This window comes from Elgaria multicarinata, chromosome 20 (assembly GCF_023053635.1).
Source record: "Elgaria multicarinata webbii isolate HBS135686 ecotype San Diego chromosome 20, rElgMul1.1.pri, whole genome shotgun sequence".
Lineage (NCBI taxonomy): Eukaryota > Metazoa > Chordata > Lepidosauria > Squamata > Anguidae > Elgaria > Elgaria multicarinata.
The window spans coordinates 7852779-7869881 of NC_086190.1; the positions used below are offsets into that span (position 1 = coordinate 7852779).

At 53.1% G+C, this 17103-nt stretch overlaps 2 protein-coding genes across 2 annotated transcripts; both read right to left on the reverse strand.

The window, feature by feature from the left end:
• Positions 1-250: 250 nt before the first annotated feature.
• On the reverse strand, positions 251-2984 carry C1QB (complement C1q B chain). The gene is made up of 2 exons (XM_063145115.1): positions 2806-2984; positions 251-1077 (listed from the first exon to the last, which is right to left on the reverse strand). The coding sequence occupies exons 1-2, from the start codon at positions 2975-2977 to the stop codon at positions 500-502; spliced, it is 750 nt and encodes a 249-aa protein (XP_063001185.1). The 5' UTR covers positions 2978-2984; the 3' UTR covers positions 251-499.
• Positions 2985-10809: 7825 nt separating this feature from the next.
• On the reverse strand, positions 10810-14378 carry C1QC (complement C1q C chain). Its single transcript, XM_063145101.1, has 3 exons — positions 14258-14378; positions 11977-12167; positions 10810-11536 (listed from the first exon to the last, which is right to left on the reverse strand). Exons 2-3 carry the CDS (start codon positions 12158-12160, stop codon positions 10980-10982), a joined length of 741 nt encoding a protein of 246 aa, XP_063001171.1. The 5' UTR covers positions 12161-12167; positions 14258-14378; the 3' UTR covers positions 10810-10979.
• Between the last annotated feature and the right edge of the window lie 2725 nt (positions 14379-17103).

Genomic DNA, 17103 nt, shown 5'->3' on the forward strand with positions numbered 1-17103 from the left:
CAGACAAGTGCAACATGGTCATAGAATCATAGAATAGCAGAGTTGGAAGGGGCCTACAAGGCCATCGAGTCCAACCACTTCCTTTCCTGTTTAATTTGGCCGGAATGGATCAGTGAGAATTCCTTTTCAGTTCATTTTTGATAAAAGTATACAAAAATTGGGAAATTGTTTCATATTTGGGGCAGAAAGAGCTTCCGATTCCTGTTTGGTTTCCCCCCCAGGATGGAACCAACAATAACTCTGCAAACCAGAGTGTAAATGAGCATTTATTTATTTCTGAGGACAGCACAGAGGCCTCGTATTTAACAAAACCCAAACCGGAGAGCTGATTAAAAACACGTGTGGCTGGACACCTCTCGTGGCTAGGCTGGGCTGAAAGAGGGCGGCCTGCCACTCACAGGCCCCAAGGGCCATCCCTGGCCGGCATTTGCCAGACCAGCTCAGCTGCAGATGGCAGAGCTGGGTGGAAAGCAAGCAGAAAGCACGTTCGGGGGTTCTTCTAGCTGTCGGGGAAAAGCAGGAACCCGGAGAAAATGCTGTCGGCTCCTTCTGTCCCCCCAATCAGGGAGTTCTTCTCTGTCGGCTCCAGCCACACCGTCTCGCCCCTTGCCAGGCGCAGCACCACGCCACCCGTGGTGGCCTGGAAGGTGTTGTACGCGTAGTCACAGAAGGCCACCACCCGCTGGCCTCGGTCATTGCCTTGGCCCTTTTTGAGGTGGATGCACAAGTGGGCCCGGGAGGTGACGTGGTAGGTGAAGTAGTACACCCCCGGGATCTCACAGCTGAAGCGGCCGTAGCGGTTCTCGTAGTTCCCGTTGACGTTGATGATGACGCGGTCAAACCGGACGGGCTGCCCTCGCCGCGGCGTTATGGAGACGCCCCGGGATGCCGAGAAGGCGGCCTTGAGGGAGGCCTTGGAGTCGCCGGATTCCCCTTTGGGCCCACGGGGGCCAGGAGGACCAGGCGGCCCTTTGGAACCAGCTGGGCCCCGGGGCCCAGCTTTCCCCGGGTACCCAGGCTCGCCTGGCTCGCCTAGCTCACCAGAATCTCGGTTCTCTTCAAAACTCCCGGGAGGACCTGCAGAAAAAAAGGAAGTGAGGCCAAGGGAGACCGTGAGGCAGGGGGAGGAAGAAGTGGTGGGATCAGTCTGGTCTGAACTCAGCTGTTTCCCCCAGAACTGCAGTCGAGAGAACTGCTTGTAGGCAGACAGGCGTTCCTCTTCCCCAAATGAGAGCCTATAAATCCATCAAAGTGGAAACATTCCGGGGGTGGGGGGAGAGAAATGCCTTATTGTTCTAAGTCCCTGATTCAAGTCTTGCTTCCATCATCGTTCACTGGGGGTCTTCTAGCTGTAGCTGGACAGCCATCCATTGGGGATGATCTAGGGTGATCATATTTGGGAAACCAAAAAAGAGGACACCTAGTGTGTGGGGGGGGAAGCAGCTTTCTGAGTCCTGCAGAAAGTACGTTATTCCCCCGCCACCTTAAAGAACCCGATTGGAGTGGAGGATGGGAAAGGATTTCATTCTGCACCACCACCATCCACTCCAATTGGGGCCTTTTCTATAATGTCCACGAATGACCCACTTTCCCCTTTAAGACCTCAATTGGAGCTCGGGGTGGGGGAATGATGTGCCTCAAGAAAGCATGTCACTCCCTCCTGCCATGCTAATGGCAGCTTTAAAGGGGAAGGTGTGTCATTCCAGGACATTATTGAAAATTATAGAAAATCCCCCCTGACACCATGGAAAGAACAAAAACCAGGACAAATCCGGGGAAATCCTGACAGTTGGTCATCCTAGGATGATCTAGCCAGGGCAAGATGGCACCCCCTCCCCTTTCATGTATGGAAGGCAACAGGCAGGTTGCATGGCACGCCGGGCACCTTGCTGCCACCTCCCAAGATCTGCCACATGAGGCAACTGCCTAACTCCACCCAATGGTAGGGCCAGCCCTGGAGCTAGCTTTTGATTTTCTGCATGGGACAGGGGATGGACTAGTTGACCTCCAGACCCCTTCCATGTCAGAAACACACTAGGTGACTGAGATTACTCAGGCTCCTTTCTGAGGTTGCATTTTTGTCACGCAGGGAAGTGCTTCATTTCTTAGGGGAGCATTCAAACGTGCAACTTCACTCCCAGCCCACCCCCATGCACACACACACACAGGTGATTCAGTCCAGGAAGAGCTTTACCATCTAATTTTGCTCAATGCAGGGCAGCTAGAATGCCAGGTTGCCTTGTCAAACTAGCAGGGGTTCGGGTTGGGGTACTGTTGCTTCTCAGCTGCAACGTGGGATCAAGAGGGGACAATTTGCAAGGACTTTGCAACAGATGGGGCAGGTGCTTAGACCACCTTCCTCCAGGGCTGGTATCAACAGCCGGCAGCCTCTGGGCCCTGGGACCTCGGCAGGGCCTGCTGCTTAGGCAGTCCTTGGCTCCCCAGGCCATCTGCTGTGAACTGCCTTCCATTGTAATTACCCACAATGCCCCAAAGTGGCATTATGGGAAATGGTCTCTGCGTGTGGCTTGCCACTGGTGTCCACTGCTGCCCTCGAATGAGCCTGCTGGGAGGGGCCCCAAGGTAGGAGGGAAAACAGCAGGAGAAGGTTTTCTGAGGGGTGGGGTTAGCTTCTGCCCTGCACCTGTTGCCCTTCCTGCCCCTCCCACCCCATGCCACAGATTGGCTTTCTATGGGTTGCACGCAGACGTCCGCCATAGCATCTCACGATCGACTTTGGATGGGTGCCATAGTGAGGTGGCACCCAGGCAGCGCTCTTCCCCATGCGGCCCGCCTCCCTCTTACCTCGCTCGCCCTTCTGCCCTTCCGTTCCATCTTGGCCATCGATGCCCGGGGCGCCCGGGATGCCCGGGATGCCTGGGATGAGGGTGGGCCCCCGGCAGGTGTCGGCCTTCGTCAGCCAGGCTGCCGGCAGGCACAGCAGCACCGCCCACACCACCGTCCCCGTGCTCAGCATCCTGGGAAGACAAGGAGGGCCGGGAGGGGAACCCCGTGAGAAGAGGTGTGGTAGAGTGCCCCCACCCCCGTCCGCCTTGGCACGGATCTGCAGGAGTCTCCTCGCGCCTTCTCAGTGAGGACCGCCTCCCCCCTGCTTCCTCATTCATCCCCTCAAAGGCTCTTTCTCCGTGACCCCCTCCGTTCCTCCCCGGTGTGCCTCCGCTCTGTCCCAATACTCGTGCAACGCCATGAGTCCTCCTGCCCCCTTGCTTGCCATAGTCAGCTGCACGAGAGGCGTCGCTTTGCCTTCCGCCTGGCCTGGCCAGTCCCATGACAGTGGAGGGGCAGAGCCCAGGGCTTCCTGACCCCACGGCCAGGCCCGGTGCTGCCATAGAGGCAACTCAGGCGGCTGCCTAGAGCGCCAAGCAAACGAGGGCGCCGAACAGCGTACCCGGAAGCTGCTCTCCTAGAGCGGCTTCCGGGTGTGCTGTTCCAAAGCCACCGCCCCAGCCTCCGCCCAACCCCAGCGTCCTGGCTCCTTCGAAGCCAGGATGCTGGGGTTGGAGGTGGAGGCTTCAGTACGGCGCGCCAGGCCTTCGTCAGCCAGGTACCGTCTGCCCCGCCCCCCAACCCCAGCGTCCTGGCTTCAAAGCCGGGAGCGGGAGGGAGAAGGCGGTGAGTGGGTGAGCGATGGGGGGAGCCAGAGCGTGTGAGCGAGGGGGGAGCCGGAGCGGTGAGCGAGGGGGGAGCCGGAGCGGCGAGCGGGCGGGCGAGCAGGCGGGGGAGAGCAGTGAGTGAGTGAGCGAGCGGGTGGGCAGGTGAGTGAGGGAGCGGTGAGTGAGCGAGCGGGGGGTGGTGGCTTCAGAACGTGCCTGCCTAGGGTGCAATATAGTGTGGCGCCGGCCCTGCCCACGGCCACGCCAACGGGAAGAGGCAACCTCCCACCCACCCCATTCCACCATTATGCCACAGGGGGCATCTGATTGGGGAGGCAGAGTTGATCTCCCCCAGGGCAAAGCCTCGTCCCTGGTGGGCTGCCTCTTGCACGTTGCACGGAGGGCGTGCAGGATCTGACTCAGCCGTGCGGCATCTTTGCGCAGAAAGGGTCCAGCCCTCCACACGGGCTCACATTGACAGGCACCTGCCGAGGCTTATAATCTGGCAGAGGCCCATGGTTGACCCCCCACCCGCCCCCACCCTGCGAAGCCTCCTGGCCCTTTCTTCCTCCTCCTCCTCCTCCTCCTCCTCCTCCTCCTCCTCCTCCTCGCTGAATAGGTGAACCGTCTGGGCCCGGCCAGCCCCAAAGGCAGGCGTGCTTGGCCACCTGCCGAGAGCGCACAGCCCAGGAGGAGCCCCTGGCAAGAGCACCCTGGGCTGACGCCGCCTCTTGCCCGTTGCGCCCCGTTCGGACACCTGCTTCTCACCGGCTCAGACGATGACGGCGCCGAGAAGGAGGGGCAGCAGACGCCGCGGCCTCCTGGCTCCCTGGCTCTCTGCTTGTCAAGCGGGCCAGGGGCGGCAGTGAAGAGAAGCGATTGCAACAGAGAGACACCACACACACACACACACACACACACTTTGGAAAAGGTAGGGTGACCATATTTGGGAAACCAAAAAAGAGGACACCTAGTGTGTGTGTGTGGGGGGGAAGCAGCTTTCTGAGTCCTGCAGAAAGTACGTTATTCCCCCGCCACCTTAAAGAACCCGATTGGAGTGGAGGAGGGGAAAGGATTTCATTCTGCACCACCACCATCCACTCCAATTGGGGCCTTTTCTCTAATGTCCACGAATGACCCACTTTCCCCTTTAAGACCTCAATTGGAGCTCGGGGTGGGGGAATGATGTGCCTCAAGAAAGCATGTCACTCCCTCCTGCCATGCTAATGGCAGCCTTAAAGAAGAAGGTTTGTCATTCCAGGACATTATTGAAAATTATAGAAAATCCCCCCTGACACCATGGAAAGAACAAAAACCAGGACAAATCCGGGGAAATCCTGACAGTTGGTCACCCTAGAAAAGGGTACCAATCCGTAGACTCTTCCACCGGCCGCAGCCCTGGCTTTCGGCCGTGCTGCTGGCATCGCTGGAGCGGTTGGCTGTAATGGGACTTGGCTTCCCAGCAAACTAGCTGTCCTCTCCCAAACCACTGGAGGGCTGGCTTTCTCTTGGGGTCCCTTGAGAGGCACTCTCTGGCCAGCAGCCAGGGCTTCCCCACCACCACAGCCACCACCACCCAGGCAAGCGGAAAGCTTTCCCTTACCTCGCAGCCCCCTGACAATCCCTCGAGGCAGCAAGGCTGGACTCCTTCAGGCCCTGACTGACGGCGGCGGCTCAGCCAAGGCAGGAAGACGCTTGCGCAGCACAGAGAAGGCTGCCCCGCTCCCCCCAGCTGCACATCCACGCTTCACGTGTTTGTGGCAAAAGGGAAACCGGCTGGTGCTTCTCCTTTCTCTGCAGGCTCCTTCCGTCCATCCGGGCCTGGCCAGCGGTTTCACATCTGCGCCTTGGCCACAGCACAGGGAAGTGCAGGAGTATTTCTTATCCCTTCCTGCAATCTCAGCAAGAAATATGGGGAACCCTTCCTTGTGGTTGAGGGTTTGGCAAGCAAGCTTGTGTTCCCAGTGGTTTGTGGCTTTCGCGTGCCGCTGGACCTCGGGACTCTCTTTCGGCAGCTCTGCTGGGGCTCAGCACTTTTGTCCCGGCTGCCCGAAACAAACTCTGCCTGAGCCTTTATGAAACTTGCCTTTACTTCCTAGAGCAACTGTAGTGCAGGCGTCCCCAAACCCAAAGAGGCACACTGGAAGAGGCCTTCCTTTGCATGCAGAATTCCCAGGTATCACCAGTTAAAAAAGGGGACATGGAACAGGTGCTAGGAGAGACCGGGGCTTATGCACACGTGAACCCATTGCATAGGGATGTTACAGCCATGCATTTGAATGCTCTTTGGGCAATGCGTGGAGAGGGTGGCTCCCCTTTGCAGCATGATATGGAGAAAGTGGGCGAGGAGGGGGGAAATCAGCCTTTCCCATAAAATTGGAACCCAATGGGGTCATTATTATTATTATTATTATTATTATTATTATTATTATTTATTTATATTGCACCATGAATGTACACGGTGCTGTACAGAGTAAAACAATAAAATAGCAAGACCCTGCCACGTAGGCTTACATTCTAATAAAATCATAATAAAACAATAAGGAGGGGAAGAGAATGCACCAAACAGGCACAGGGTAGGGTAAAACTAGCAGTATAAAGTCAGAACAAAATCAAGTTTTAAAAGCTTTAGGAAAAAGAAAAGTTTTTAGCTGAGTTTTAAAAGCTGCGATTGAACTTGTAGTTCTCAAATGTTCTGGAAGAGCGTTCCAGGCGTAAGGGGCAGCAGAAGAAAATGGACGAAGCCAAGCAAGGGAAGTAGAGACCCTTGGGCAGGTGAGAAACATGGCATCAGAGGAGCGAAGAGCACGAGCGGGGCAATAGTGTGAGATGAGAGAGGAGAGATAGGAAGGAGCTAGACCGTGAAAAGCTTTGTAAGTCAACAGGAGAAGTTTATATTGGATTCTGAAGTGAATTGGAAGCCAATGAAGAGATTTCAGAAGAGTAACATGGTCAGAGTGGCGAGCCAAGAAGATGATCTTAGCAGCAGAGTGGTGAACAGAAACCAACGGACTGATGTGAGAAGAAAGAAGGCCAATGAGAAGAAGGTTGCAGTCATCCTATCAAGCTGCATGCTGGGAGATTCAGGAAAGGTAACAGGAAGGGCCAGGATCTCTTAATCGTCTCAAGCCATTTGAGAGGGAGGGGGGAGGTTCTCGTGATATCCTAATCACCAGATCCTCCCCTTAGTCCACATGCGGACACGACATCCCAGGAGGAAGGAGGGTGTCACACCCGCCATTAAAATATTTTTTTTTAAGAAGCTGAGCACATGTGCGCTCCAGAAAAAGGTGAGGTTTTTTTTAAAAAAAGCCCCGACCTCTCTCTCCCCCACCCCCGATGCCTCCTCGCCCAGCTCCTTCCCTCTACTGCTCCCCGCTACTTGTGGAAAGGAGGGAAGAAGCCGGGAAGGGCAGCCACACCTCCTGGGGTCTCGGGATGATCCCAAGACCATGGGAATAATTGGATCCCTGGGGAAACCTGAGATCATCCCCCCCTGCTCCCGGGAGTCCTCATTTGGACGCACAGGGACTTGTCCGTGACCAGACTGCATTTTCGGGCTTGCGTATAAATGGCCTCAGAGTGCAGGACACGGAATAATGGGCTCAAGTTACAGGAAGCCAGATTCCGGCTGGACGTCAGGAAAAACTTTCTGACTGTTAGAGCAGTACGACAATGGAACCAGTGACCTAGAGAGGTCGTGGGCTCTCCCACATTAGAGGCCTTCAAGAGGCAGCCGGACAACCATCTGTCAGGGACGCTTTAAAGTAGATTCCTGCAATGAGCAGGGGGTTGGACTTGATGGCCTCATAGGCCCCTTCCAACTCTACTATTCTAGGATTTTATGAAGGATTTCTTCATACAGAGTTAAACTATGTAATTCCCTGCCACAAATGGCCACCAACTTAGACAGCTTTCAAGGGGGATTAGACAAATTAATAGATAAATGGCTACTAGACATGATGACTAGTTACCTTCAGTATTGGAAGCAGTGTACCTTTCAATATGATGCATTCATGTCCACAAGCAGCTGGTCGGCCAGTGTGGGAACAGAATGCTGGCCTCAATAGGCATTTGGTCTGATCCAGCAGGGCTCTTCTGATGTTCTTATGGCATATTGTGTTAACTGCAGCTCAGAGGCCCTGCAAAGGACTTCTGCAAAGAATTGGCCTCAAGGCTACCTTTTTTGCATAAATGTTAGTTTATTTTAAAATAAACTAACTTTCTTTTTGCCTTGGCCCCTGTGAGGGCCTTTCAGACAGGTGTAGCTCTAATATATTTGAAGAATGTGTATTTAAAAAAAATGTACACTTTTGAAAAATGCACACAAACATGCTTCAGTCAATGGAAGAAAATGTGTATGTTAAAAAGAACCGGGCACAATTGATGCATACAATTAGAAAAATGTACACACACAAAGTAAGCAGATTTTTTGTGCTAAAAGAAAAAAAAAAAGCTAGCAATCTGCGACAGGCACGAGTCTGAATGAGTTTCAGGACGGGATTTGGAGAATTCCAGCCTCTGCTTAAAGAGCCCACCACCTCCTGAATCCTGAGGCAGCCTGTTCCCCTTCCTTGAAGACCTTCCTCCTAGTGCCTGGCCTTTCCTCCAAGGAGCTCATGCCTCCTCCTTCTTTCCCCGCAATCTCCTTTATTTTATTATAGATTTTTAAAAAAGTAATCTTATCTCCTCCACAACCCCGGGAGGTAGTTTAGCACGACAGAGTGACTGGCCCAAGGTCACCAAGAGCTGAGCGGAAAGGGATTTGAACTCGGGTCTCTGCAGCCTATCTTGTGACACCACCCAGTATTGGGATTGACAGATCTCCGGTCTTGTTCCATGCAAAGTAGCTTTACTCAGGAACTACAGCAAGCTTCACGGGGCCCATGTTCCCCGTATGCCTTGGGGCTACAGGATCACGACCAAAATAGTGTACCTCTGTATTTAAGCTGGTTATCTATACCCAAATATAGGCGGGCATTTTCCCCAGCAAGGCTCAATGCTATGCCTTCTAGGGTAGGGTGACCATATGACCGGATTTGCCTGGATTTGTCCGGGTTTTTGGTGTAAACCGGCAAATCCGGGAGGGGGAGGGGAAACCAAAAAAGAGGACACCTAGTGTGTGTGTGGGGAAGCAGCTTTCTGAGCCCTTTAAGACCTCAATTGGAGCTCGGGGTGGGGGAATGATGTGCCTCAAGAAAGCATGTCACTCCCTCCTGCCATGCTAATGGCAGCCTTAAAGGGGAAGGTGTGTCATTCCAGGACATTATTGAAAATTCTAGAAAATCCCCCCTGACACCATGGAAAGAACAAAAACCAGGACAAATCCGGGGAAATCCTGACAGTTGGTCACCCTATGGATGGGCCCATGCTGGTCTTCCCCATGGTATGATGTACTCCCTGGAGGCAGGGGGCGGGGCGCAGCATCCCAGGTGCCCTACTAGCTCCCTTGGGTGATTGCAGAGGCCACTGTGTGCTTCCTTTCAGCTCTCTGCTCCGAGGGCAGACAGCAGGGCAAAGTTATTTACCTATTTATTACAGTTCTATATGGCCCGAAAGTCGAAGCTCCCTGGCTGATTCACAACAAAGTGGACTAGAGCTGCAGTACTTGGGGAGGAGGGGTTGAGCTCCCCACCCTGCACTATTTTCTGTATTATCACCCCACCCCACTACTTGCTCCATAGGCTGCAACATACAGGTACTCGCCCCATTCAGACAACACGTTAAACCATGCTGCTTAACCACAAAATGGTTAACTGAATGCATTATGCATTCCATTAACCATGTTGTGGTTAAGCAGCATGGTTTAGCGTGTTGTCTGAATGGGGCCACTGTCCAGCAGTTGCTTAACACTACAGTTCTCCTGGCTACAGTTGGCCAAGCAGGTGAATTCTCTCATTAGTCCACTCACTGGCCGAACCTTGTCCGTTCCTAACGCTGACCTTTTTAATGAGCCTGGATCAGAAGTTTACAAATGTGCTGCTAAGTTGAGCATTGATCACAAGCTCCTGAGCTCGTGCGGGCTGTATCTAAGCAGTGCCATTTCCATGCATGTGCTGAGTTGGCAGGATTAACTCTTTCCTTACCTAATCAAGTGCCGTTGCCTTCTTTCCCCTGCTTCTCTGAGCCTGAAAGCAGGAGCACCCTCCCCAGAATTATGAGTCATCCTGCACTCTCATAGAATCATAGAATCATAGAATAGCAGAGTTGGAAGGGCCCACAAGGCCATCGAGTCCAACCCCCTGCTCAAGGCAGGAATCCACTCTAAAGCATCCCTGACAGATGGTTGTCCAGCTGCCTCTTGAAGGCCTCTAGTGTGGGAGAGCCCACAACCTCCCTAGGTAACTGATTCCACCGTTGCACTGCTCTAACAGTCAGGAAGTTTTTCCTGATGTCCAGCCGGAATCTGGCTTCCTTTAACTTGAGCCCGTTATTCCGTGCCCTTAAGCATCTTCCTTCATTGCTGCCACCACAGCTCTAGCTCCGGGGAGGCACCAGGCAATTCCAAACTTGAGCTCCCAAGATGCACTTTCATATCATACTCGTTTATATGGAATGAGAATTTGCTTCAAGGGAGAACTCGCTTCTGAGCCAATACGGGCGAGTTCATTATTTCCCAAGTAAATAACCAACTAACTTGGGTTAAGTTTGCCCATCACTAATCAGAACAGCCTTCCCCAACGTGGTGTTCTCCAGATGGCTTAGACTACAACACCCAGCATTCTTTAGCATTGGACATGCTGGGTGGGGCTGATGGGTGTTGAAGTCCAAAATATCTGGAGAGCACCAGGTTGGGAAAGTTTGCCTTAGAGGTCCATTCCGTTGTGCCCAGTGGGACAAGTTTCTCTATGTGGTCCCAAATACTCTCAATTCACTCTATATTCAAAGAAGGAAAAAATGTGATTTGAGCGTGGCTGTTTGTAAATTTGTAATTTTTATTTACGTTTGTTTTTACTTCAGCTGCTTTTTAATCTCTGGGACAAGCAGCCTGAATAGGGAAAAATGTTTTCAATGAATAAATATTTATTTCAGAGCAAATGCAAGCTTTGAGATGCAATTTTAATCTGGCTGACCAATGCTGCTTTTATAGCTTTTTGTGGGTATTTTTGCATTTACATGTTAATTGTTTTATTCTTTTTGCAAACCAGTCTGGGAATATGATTATAAATACTTCGAATAAACCAACCAACCAGCATAGCGAAGAACAGTTTTATTGAGCGTTTTTCAAGACACATGAAGACTTTTTTGGATCAACGGTGAAAAAGTAATAACCAGGAAGTAGCTACATGAAGCCCAGAGGCCAGTAACTCCAAGGCTTCCAGAGAGCCTTTGCTCGGCTCCTGCGGAAAGCTCACGATGATGAATCTAGTCTGGGAAGAGCAGGAAGCCGGAGAAGACGCTGTCAGAGCCGCCAATGCCCACCATGCCGTTGTAGTCGTTGACGGCCAACCACGCCTGGTGGCCCTGCTGCATCTGGAGCAGGACGCCACCAGAGCTGACTTGCTTGGTGTTGGACAAGTGGTCACAGAAGCTGGCCACTTTGTCCCGGTTCAGGTACATGTTGACGCAAAGGTTGGCGTTCAGGGACGTGTGAAAGGTGAAGTAGTAAAGGCCAGGGATTCGGCAGGTGAACTTGCCATTGCTGGTGTCATAGTCATTGTTGATGTTGGTAACGACCTTTCCGAAGACCACCGGAGCGTTCTTGACGGGGTGCTGACCTGTTTGCCGCATCACTGTGAAAGCCGACTGGTCGTTCCGCTTGTAGCCACCTGGCTCGCCGGGCTCGCCCATCTCGCCCTTCATGCCCGGCTCACCTGCAGGTCCTTCATAGCCTCTTGGCCCGTTCTTCCCTGGCAAGCCAGGGGATCCAGGTTCTCCTGCCAAGCCCTTAGGCCCTTTGCTTCCAGGAATGGCTGGAACACCTGCAGGGGTTCAAGACAGGGCAGGTCACACCCATCCATGAAGACTAGGCTGTCACTCCCACCATGTTGCCCATGATAAGCTGGGGATCAGCACTCCTCCTTCCATGCCTCCACTTCTCAAAGGGCACACACAGGACTTCGAAAAGCTCCCTAACTGGAAAATGACCCATGAATATTGCAGGCCTTGGGTGGGTGAGTCAAGTGTAAAAGGACATGAGGCTCCCTGGTCATCCTCTGCACCCTAGTGGAGTTGGAATGCTAGTAATTTGGGCACCCTGGGGACCCCCCTCCCCATTTCCCCCTCCAGGGGAGAAATATCTGCCTTTTCTTAAAACGAATCTTAATGAGGTCTGGCCATGAAGACAAAGTTGCCTCCCTCCCTGCCATGTTCCCCAGGCTTACTGCCTCTGAAGTGGAGAGCGGCTGCCAGGACTTGTTACCTGGCTCTCCCTTGGATCCTTTGTGGCCATCTCTGCCGTCCTTGCCTGGTGGGCCCGGCACGCCAGGGAGTCCCGGTGCCCCATAGCATGTTTGGGCGGAAGCAGCTCGTGAAGATGAATCCACCAGAATCAGAAACAGCAGGATGGATCCCCAGCCCAGGATCCTCCTTGAATCCAGGCCCATCTTTGTTCTGCAGAGACAGGAAAGAGGAGCAGAGGTCTCACTAGGCTGGACATGGGCAAAGGAGAGTTCTGTCCTTCTTCTTTTTTGCCTTACAGGGTCCCTCATAGGGGCAAGGAAGGGAACTTTTTTACCAGAAAGCAATCCCGGCAGGCCTCCCCCAGCCACTCAGCCAAGATGCAAGATGTGAGCTGCTTGTTAATTAATCAGTTCATCCGATGCATTAATTATACGGGTATCCATGCTTTTTAAACAGGAAAAAAAATTCAGGGTGGCTAAAAAAAAAAAAGTCAGTATATAATATCAATATGTCAAAACAGGCTCAAGTTACAGGAAGCCAGATTCCAGCTGGACATCAGGAAAAACTTCCTGACTGTTAGAGCAGTACGACAATGGAATCAGTTGCCTGGTGAGGTTGTGGCCTCTCCCACACTAGAGGCCTTCAAGAGGCAGCTGGACATTCCTCTGTCAGGGATGCTCTAAGGTGGATTCCTGCCTTGAGCAGGGGGTTGGACTGGATGGCCTTGTAGGCCCCTTCCGACTCTGCTATTCTATGATTCCATGATTCTATGAGGTTGACAAATGTCCAGAATGAAGGGAAGCAGAGGCGCCCAGCCTGCTTGCTTGCTCTTGTGCCTTTGACTGCAGTGGGATTGGCAGCCCTGCACTGGCGAGGGTGCTGCCACCCTGGCGGCTTCCTCCTGAGCATCCCTGCAGATCCAGCCACTGTTCATGGCACAGCTGGAACAGCTGGTTCAAATGTGGGTGACACACTCTCCCCCAAGGCTTCGGGAGCCAGGAAGGTGGGCAGAACAGCCCTGGCTTCTCCCCAGCTAAGCTTGTGGTCCTCACAGCCTGTGGGGCTACGGCAGGCATGTGTGTGTAAGGGACCTCTGTCAGCGATTGGTTGGGTTGGGTTTTGTAATAATTTAAAGAAAGAAAAGCTGGTTCAAAGGAGGAGACATGGAGTGAGTGGGTGGGTGGGCAGAGTGCCCCCCTCTCAAGTCTCTGTAGCTGCTCTCCAATAGGCCGATAGCAGAGGTCTCCCCCGTCCCCTGCCACCTTGAGCTAGAGACGCCGGGGACTGAATCAGGGCCCTTCTGCCTGCCTAGCAGGGTCTCTACCCTTTCCCTGAGAAAAGCTGCACAGGGCAAAATTCCCTCCTTCAAGGCATGATGGAAACTGCAGCTGGGGCTTCTTTGCATCGGGTCAGCACCAGCGCTAGGAGCAGCCCAGTTTGACCCATTGCCTGTTGGTAGCAGCTGCCGCCCCCTTCCTCCTCTCCAGTCAGAGAGGATGGCAGCTACCAGAACAACAGGCAATGGGTCGAACGGGGCTGCTCCTAGCCCTGGTGCTGACTGGATGCAAAGACCTAGGGAGGTGGTGGGCTCTCCCACCCTAGAGGCCTTCAAGAGGCAGCTGGACAGCCATCTGTCAGGGATGCTTTAGGGAGGATTCCGGCAGGGGATCTACGCTATTGCTTTTAAAGCGCTTTAAAGCACTTTGAAAACGTTTTGAAAACTGTATATGCAGTGTGTCCTGGGACAGATCTACACTACTGCTTTAAAGCGCTTTAAAGCGCTTTATAACAGTTTTGACAACTGTTTGGGCCCAGGACACACTGCATATACAGTTTTCAAAACGTTTTCAAAGTGCTTTAAAACGCTTTAAAAGCAGTAGTGTAGATCCCCCCCCCTGGGCTCCAACAGTTGTCAAAACTGTTATAAAGCACTTTTAAGCGCTTTAAAGCTGTAGTGTAGATCCCCCCCCAGCAGGGGATTGGACTCGATGGCCTTGTAGACTAGACCCCTTCCAACTCTGCTATTCGATGATTCTATGATAAGCCCCAGGTGCAAAGAGTTAACCAGACAGCCTTGTTTTCTCCCTCTGGCTGGAGAGGTACTGCCGCCCCTCTGAACGTCAGGAAGTGCCCCCTCCCGGAGAGCTGCACACCCCTCCTCCAAGGAGACGGCGCTCCCCAAAGCCCCCTCCCAGTTCCCCCCAAGCCCAGCTCAGTTCCGACTTCAGCCCCCCTCCCAGCCCCGACAGCACAGGACCAGGCAGCCTGCAGAGAAGGGCTCCTGCCGTGGCCACGCTCACCTCTGGCGGAATCGTCTGGACACGCGTGCCTGGAGCGGTGAGGGAGCTGCCGGCCAAGTCAGTGCGGGCTCCGGAGAGTCTGCTTGCAACCTCTTCAGCCCCAACGGGGAAGTTGGTGGCCTGGGAGAATCAGGAACTGGCCCAGCCCTTTTCCTGCCTTCATGGCAAGCATCTGCAAACGTCCCAGCTCAGATGTTTCTAGCATCCAGGTTTTTGGGATCCAGGCTAGAGCTACAAACATGCTATTGAAGCCAGTGTGGTGTAGTGGCTAAGGTGTTGGCCTGGGAGTCGGGAGATCCGGGTTCTAGTCCCCCTCAGCCACGGAAACCCACTGGGTGACAGAGTACTGCAACAGGTGGCATTGCGTGTGCTGGGACGATAAATGCACAAGAGGGGGGCAGAGCCATGGGACCTCCACCCGAGGTGTAGGTCAGGCCTGCTCAAAGTGCAACCTAGGAGGCTGCCTTCTACTGGGGAGAGCTCAGGGGGCCCCCCCACAATCTCATGCCCCCCAGATGTTTTAGGCATCCGTTCCCAACATTGCCAATCATAAGGAATCAGGGGGGCTGCAGTCCAAGCATCTGGGGGGCACCAAGTCAGGGAAGACTGAACTAGCTCAGCACTGGACCTGGGAGCCGGGAGCCTCTGGAAGCCCCCGGCATTCGCTGCATATTCACTCTGAGTTGCAATCGCTGCATATTCAACCATGTCCAAGCCGAATTAGGGTGGCCACCTTTTTCTTTCCCCCCTGACAGGCTCTTCATCTTCAACAGCTGCATGGCAGGCAACAGCTGCATCGTGGCCCTCTCCATGCTGAGAACAGGTGTGCCTACTGAATAATTGAATATGGAGGGGGCAAGTGGGGGAGAATTCAGTTCTGATAAGAAGCTACCAAAGAATTATAAAGAGTTTCGGCTATTGGGCAGTATGTAAATAAATAAAGTTCTTCGGACAAAGAGTTTGAGAGTTAAAAAGATTCAGCCATCCTTAGTTTCTTGTTCCTTCCACTGACGGACCCCTGTGCTACGGAGCAGTAGATCCCCTTGCTGCTGGAACCCGACCTGCCCTGGCGTGGCCAGGCGCGTTTGATCTGGCCTTCGCCTCGTGACTTGGGGATCGCCTTGCTGTGCTTGGCCCTCGGCTTCTCCTTACTGGGTTTCCGGATTGCCCTCCTATCTGATGGACAGGGTCTGGCTTCCCCCTTGCCCTCTGCTCAGGGACCAAGGCATGAAGGTTCTGATGGACATGATGGTTCTGATGGACATGAAGGTTCTGATGGACCCTATCTGATGGACAGGGTCTGGCTTCCCCCTTGCCCTCTGCTCAGGGACCAAGGCATGAAGGTTCTGATGGACATGATGGTTCTGATGGACAGGAAGGTTCTGATGGACCCTATCTGATGGATAGGGTCTGCCTTCCCCCTTGCCCTCTGCTCAGGGACCAAGGCATGAAGGTTCTGATGGACATGATGGTTCTGATGGACATGAAGGTTCTGATGGACCCTATCTGATGGACAGGGTCTGGCTTCCCCCTTGCCCTCTGCTCAGGGACCAAGGCATGAAGGTTCTGATGGACATGATGGTTCTGATGGACATGAAGGTTCTGATGGACCCTATCTGATGGACAGGGTCTGGCTTCCCCCTTGCCCTCTGCTCAGGGACCAAGGCATGAAGGTTCTCCACCATTTGGGGGGTGGGGGTGGGGTGGCTGCCATTCTTCCTGTTGCCAGATCATGCCCTGGAACCGTGCCACTGAAATTGCGGCTAGAGAAGTTCTTGCTCTTGCTACTACTTGCCTCAGCAAAAAACAAACAACCCCCCCCCCAAACAAATCCGAAAACGCAACCTTAGGAAAAAGAGAGGAAGTTGTACTAGACCCTCACCCCAAGAAACGGTGGGAGAATCCCCCGCCCTCAGCCGCCATCCTCAGGATAAATTTAGTGAAACCCCACCCCCACCCCAGTTTCTCTGCCCAGCATAGGATTCTGAGAGGCCACTTGCTCCTAGCTCAAGTGCAAACCATGAGAAAAATGCCTCTGAGTACACCCAGACTCTTGGCTATTTTGGGCTAGAATCATAGAGTCATAGAATAGCAGAGTTGGAAGGGGCCTTCAAGGCCATCGAGTCCAACCCCCTGCTCAATGCAGGAATCCACCCTAAAGCATCCCTGACAGATGCTTGTCCAGCTGCCTCTTGAAGGCCTCTAGTGTGGGAGAGCCCACAACCTCATCAGGCAACTGATTCCATTGTTGTACTGCTCTAACAGTCAGGAAGTTTTTCCTGATGTCCAGCCGGAATCTGGCTTCCTTTAACTTGAGCCCGTTATTCCGTGTCCTGCACTCTGGGAGGATCGAGAAGAGATCCTGGCCCTCCTCTGTGTGACAACCTTTTAAGTATTTGAAGAGTGCTATCGTGTCTCCCCTCAATCTTCTCTTCTCCAGGCTAAACATGCCCAGTTCTTTCAGTCTCTCTTCATAGGGCTTTGTTTCCAGACTCCTGATCATCCTGGTTGCCCTCCTCTGAACACGTTCCAGCTTGTCTGCGTCCTTCTTGAATTGTGGAGCCCAGAACTGGACGCAATACTCTAGATGAGGCCTAACCAGGGCCGAATAGAGAGGAACCAGTACCTCACGTGATTTGGAAGCTATACTTCTATTGATGCAGCCCAAAATAGCATTTGCCTTTCTTGCAGCTGTATCGCACTGTTGGCTCATATTCAGCTTGTGATCTACAACAATTCCAAGATCCTTCTTGTTTGTAGTTTGTGCTTGTGACGCAGCACAAGATGGGCTCAGTGCAACAGGGAGTAAAAACGTATGGAAGACTAAGAATGAAATGCAGTGGTGC